The sequence below is a fragment of the Lactuca sativa genome, chromosome 2 (genome assembly GCF_002870075.4).
Source record: "Lactuca sativa cultivar Salinas chromosome 2, Lsat_Salinas_v11, whole genome shotgun sequence".
In the NCBI taxonomy this organism is placed as follows: domain Eukaryota; kingdom Viridiplantae; phylum Streptophyta; class Magnoliopsida; order Asterales; family Asteraceae; genus Lactuca; species Lactuca sativa.
The window spans coordinates 208,012,802-208,018,231 of record NC_056624.2 but is presented as its reverse complement, the minus strand read 5'-3'; the positions used below and the strand labels follow the sequence as shown (position 1 = coordinate 208,018,231).

At 37.5% G+C, this 5,430-nt stretch overlaps 1 protein-coding gene and 1 non-coding gene across 2 annotated transcripts; one reads left to right on the top strand and one right to left on the bottom strand.

Annotated features, from left to right (window-relative positions):
- The first annotated feature begins 1,795 nt into the window (after positions 1 to 1,795).
- On the top strand, positions 1,796 to 4,955 carry LOC111882516 (U-box domain-containing protein 14). The gene is made up of 4 exons (XM_023878877.3): positions 1,796 to 2,315; positions 2,892 to 3,008; positions 3,098 to 3,511; positions 3,660 to 4,955. Exons 1-4 carry the CDS (start codon positions 2,043 to 2,045, stop codon positions 4,728 to 4,730), a joined length of 1,875 nt encoding a protein of 624 aa, XP_023734645.1. The 5' UTR covers positions 1,796 to 2,042; the 3' UTR covers positions 4,731 to 4,955.
- Positions 4,956 to 5,088: 133 nt separating this feature from the next.
- Positions 5,089 to 5,161, bottom strand: TRNAK-UUU (transfer RNA lysine (anticodon UUU)). The gene has a single exon. It is a non-coding gene; the product is annotated as a tRNA-Lys (tRNA).
- Positions 5,162 to 5,430: the final 269 nt, after the last annotated feature.

Sequence of the window (5,430 nt, the reverse complement as noted above, 5' to 3'; positions counted from 1 at the left end):
TGATTTTAATTGCATTTTACATTTTATAAAGACTAGACTGCAAATTTGGTCCCTGTGGTTATCAAAAAAATGTGGATAAAGTCCAAAATCTTTTCAACTTGCGTCATCAGTCCAAAATCGGATTTTTTTGTGGATATGCTCTCTGCCAAACTTAAAATGATGATTATACCCTTTTAATGTGGTTTTTACATTTTTTAAATATTTTCCTAATATCAGAATAATTAAAAAAAATAAAAATACCTACCTATGCCATCCCACCTCTCTCTCTCTCACATCTCCTCCATGTATGAAGCATCCACCACTCCCTTCACAACCTCATCCCTTCTCCAAATCCAAACTCAAAAACCACCCATCACTACCACATCCCAAATAAGCCACCAGTCACCACCGGAGACACCCATGAACACGACCGTTGACCTTATCCTTTTTCACGCATCTTCAACCTCAACTATAATCCCACCATTACAGCCTAAACTTAACCACAATAACCCACCCTTATGCCTCCTTTTTATCACCACTATAACGCACCAAAACATAACCAATACCATCACTATCAACCACCTTATACCTCTGTTATCCACCAGAAAATCAGTTTGATCAAACCAAGGAAGGAAAAGGAAAAAAATTGGTGATTAATCGATCTAGAGAAGAAGGAAGGTTGCTAATCAATTCTTGAGCAAGGAAAAGGAACACCGAGAGAGGTTGCATTTGTTTTGTGTAATCGATTTTTAGACAAGAAGGAACAAACCTAGTGCAGAACAACGATCGATTTTGAGGAAGAAAAAGGGGGTTGCGTTTCTTGGAGGGGTACCGGTTGAGTGTGAACCGGTTTTCAGAAGAAAGGAACGAGAGCAAGAAGGTTGATTTTTGTTGCTGGACGAGAGACATGTGTTCTGTCCAAGCTTGAACTCCGTCGTCACCGTCTTCTCCGGCCACCATTGCCTCCGTCAATGGCATCCTCGTTGCCTTCCATCATTTTCTCTCACTTGATCTCTATCTCTTGCCTCATTCAATCGCCTGTCACTCTTTTCTTTCAATCTTCGATCCATCATAAAAAAGGAGGAGAGAAAGAAGGGTTTGAAGGTGGGTCACGATGCAGGAGAGATTGATAGTTGAGGGAAGGAAAGATGTACCTAGGTTTAGTGTGCATTATGGGGGACGTTTCCAACAGGAGGGAAAACAGGGGGTGTGGGTTTGGAGAAGACGATGAATAGGAGTTGTGTGTGTATGTGTATGTGTGTGTGTGTGAGAGAGAGAGAGAGATAGTGAGAGAGATAGGGGCCGGGGGTTCGGTGAAATGGGGTAGGGTGGGTTTTTCTTATTTATTTTAATTATCAAAAATATTAAAATAAAGGTTGAAACATAAAAAAAAATGTAAAAAGCAAATTAAAAGGGTATAATCGTCATTTTAAGTTTGATAGAGACCATATCCACAAAAAAATATCTGATTTTGGACCGATGGTGTAAGTTGAAAAGATTTTGGACTCTATCAATATTATTTTGATAACTACATGAACCAAATTTGCAGTTTAGTCTTTTATAAAACCAAAACTTATAGCAAAACTTATATATTATATAAAACTAGAACTTATACTAAAAGAAGAACCACATGTAAAAAAAAAAAAAAAAAAAAAAAAAAAAAAAAAAAAAAAAACCGGTATTCATGTGTTCTACAAAATAAATAAATAAATCGGGTCATTTTATCAAAATAGTCATTTATAAGGTTAGATTAGTCAAAGTCCCCAAAATAAACTTTATCCTATTATTCGTAAGATAAACTTCCTGTCTTTCTTTCAATTACCAAGCTACCTCAAATAACCAAATGACTGGCAATACGCAATAATCAAGCGTCAGATAACACGCTTTTAGGGGTTCCACCATTATTTTTCTATAAGCCCCGAAATCGTCTCGACTATAACGACTCTATTCGAGAATTCACTAAAACCCCAATTGTAATTCAAACGCAGTTCGTGTTCTTCTGTTCTTTGAGAAAGAAAGGATATCTTTGAGCTTCATTTGTGTGTGGGTTTGGTGGCCCAATAATGGCCGATCAAGAAGAGGGAGATTTGGTGAGTCAACTGGTTGACTTGGTCAGGGAAATTTCAGGGTTACCCGAGTGCAGAAACGCTCTACGGAAGATGTATGGGAATTTGATGAGAAGGGTGAAGCTTTTGAGCCCTTTGTTTGAGGAACTCAAAGACAACGAACAAAAACTTGATGATGGTGATCTTAAGGGGTTACAGAGTTTGAGAATCGCTTTGAAATTGGCTTTTGAACTCCTCAAATCAGTCAATGATGGCAGCAAGATTTTTCAGGTAATTTTCACAACTTCTTGTTCAATTTGTGCGATCATTATAATCTGAAGCCATTTCTGTAAGTGGGAATTATAATTGAGCATGATCGGATTGTTGGGTGTCATTCAAAATCTGTTTTTATCTTATCTTTTACCTAATTCATATTTTTGTTGGTATAACGATTGTTTGTGTGTTTGAGACTAGTTGTTACATGTACAAAAACGATTATTTATGTTACGATTTGGTGAAATCATAACAATTGATCAATGGGACAAGACTACAAAGACTATGATCTCATGATTAGTGAGAATGTATTTTGATTTATGCATAATAAGAATGCTTACATTTTATGGTTTATGTTTGTAGGTGTTATATAAGTTGTTATTGGAAAAATTAAAGCAAACCATGATTAGATTTGGTCCATTATTCAAGATTCATGAAATTTGTATAAGATTTTGACTTGTTACCTGTTTTGAAGTCAAATAAATCAAACCCAATCTTACTTTGAAGTAGAGATCATCAAACATGTATAATAATTTGTCAAAATCCATGGTTTATAAGTTATAACAAACTCGTTTGGTGTTACATATGTGACAGGCGCTTCAAATTGACAAAACCGCAGGCAAGTTTCATGTAGTAACAACACAGATTGAAGAGGCACTTAACCAAATCCATTACAATAAGCTAGATTTATCTGAAGAAGTTCACGAACAGGTCTCTTTCTTTCAAATTAAAATAAATAACTCTTTATGCGTTTTCATTCAACTCAAATAACTAACAAGAATCCCATTTTGTTTCTTCAGATTGAACTTGTGCACGTACAATTTAAAAGAGCAAAAGCGCGAATGGATTCACCCGATTTACAGCTTCAGAGAGATTTAACCATGGCAAGTAAGGGAAACGATATAGATCCTGAAACAATCAAAAGACTATCAGAAAAACTACATCTTACTACAATTAACGATTTAAAAAAGGAATCACTTGCTATTCATGATATGGTCATATCAACTGGTGGATACCATGAAGATCGGTTTGAAATGATGTCATTTCTTCTCAAAAATATCAAAGATTGTGTAATGAAAGGAAACCCTGAAGTTGATATCTCAGAGGGAGAAAAGAGCATCATGAGGCATCGATCTCCTGTCATTCCAGATGATTTCCGGTGCCCGATTTCTCTTGAATTAATGAAAGACCCCGTGATTGTGTCAACCGGACAGGTACCAATACCATAACTTACCAATAATAGCAATGTACTTTGTTTTATCACCTATAATAGTAATTTAACTTATATATATATATATATATATATATATATATATATATATATATATATATGTATATATATATGTGTATTAATCCATACAGACGTATGAGAGATCGTCTATTCAGAAATGGCTAGATGCAGGGCACAAAACATGCCCAAAAACTCAACAAACATTACTACACACAGCATTAACACCAAACTATGTGTTGAAAAGTCTAATTGCTCTATGGTGTGATAGTAATGGAATCGAGCTCCCGAAATCAAACCAGAAACCGGGTCGACCCGGATCGGAATGCGATCGGACCGTGATCGGGTCGTTGCTCCAAAAGCTTGTAATCGGGGATTCTGATGAACAAAGATCAGCAGCCGGTGAGCTCAGATTATTAGCCAAAAGAAACGCGGATAACCGCGTGTGTATCGCAGAGGCGGGTGCAATCCCGCTGCTTGTGGAGCTCTTATCATCACCCGATACGCGGACACAAGAACACGCAGTCACTGCCCTTTTGAATCTATCAATCAATGAAGCAAACAAAGGGATTATTGTAAGTGTAGGGGCAATTCCGGAAATTGTTGATGTTTTGAAAACCGGGAGTACGGAGGCACGTGAGAACGCTGCCGCCACTCTCTTCAGCCTCTCGGTGGTGGACGAAAACAAGGTGGCGATCGGAGCCGCCGGTGCGATTCCGCCGTTGATTGAGTTGCTTCAAGAAGGGACCCCACGAGGGAAGAAAGATGCTGCGACTGCTATTTTTAACCTTTGTATTTACCAAGGGAATAAAGTTCGGGCAGTTCGGGCAGGGATTGTGACACCATTGATGGGGTTGCTGAAGGATGCGAGTAGTGGGATGATGGATGAGGGTTTGGCTATTTTGGCTATATTGGCGAGTCATCAGGAAGGGAAGATGGCGATTGCTGAGGCTGAACCGATGGGGGTTTTGGTGGAGGTGATACGGACCGGGTCAGCCCGGAATAGGGAAAATGGGTCGGCGGTTTTGTGGTCTTTGTGTGCAGGTGATGTTAGGTCTTTGAAGATGATGAAGGAGCTTGGAGCTGAAGAGGTTTTGAAGGAGTTGTCTGAGAATGGGACTGAAAGAGCCAAGAGGAAGGCTGGAAGTGTGTTGGAACTTCTTCAACGAATTGAATCGGTTGAAACTAGTACTGTAATTGGATGATCTTGATCTTGATCTTTTTTGTTTTTGTATGTATAATGAAGTTATTATATTCATTTACATTACATGGAAATCTCTTCTCTTTATGTATAAAAGAATAATTTATGAATAATCAATCAATTGTAACAAAATAGAGTGTAGGAGATGGTGTATCATCACTATCATGTATGGATATTATGTCTATGCTGTTTGAAGTTTGTAATGATCAAGTGATCAGTGTTGTTTTAATTGTTCTACTATTATATTATATAAGAAACTCATTTTCATATAATTTCTTCTTTGTTAGAAGAAAAGAAAACGAAGAGTAATCAGTAGTATAAAAAATTTCTTTCTTCTTAATAAAAAGGAAACAAGTAGTAATCGCCATCCGTGGGACTCGAACCCACGACCACGTGGTTAAAAGCCACGCGCTCTACCAACTGAGCTAGAACGGCTAGCTGTACAGTTGCAGTCGGTGATAAATTCTATCATTTAGTTTTACCTCCACAAAGAAATAGATGGTGTTGCTATACTAAACTTTTGTAATACAAAGCTCAACTTACAAGTTGTGGGTAGTTACTTATATGTGATGTTTCAGTTGAAGTTTGTCCAAGTCTTTCTGTTACTGGAAAGCCTAATCCCTCCACTTATTAGATGTGTATTCGATATATTTCTTGTGGACAAGTCTAGCCTAGACATATCTAAGGCATTATGTGAAAATCAA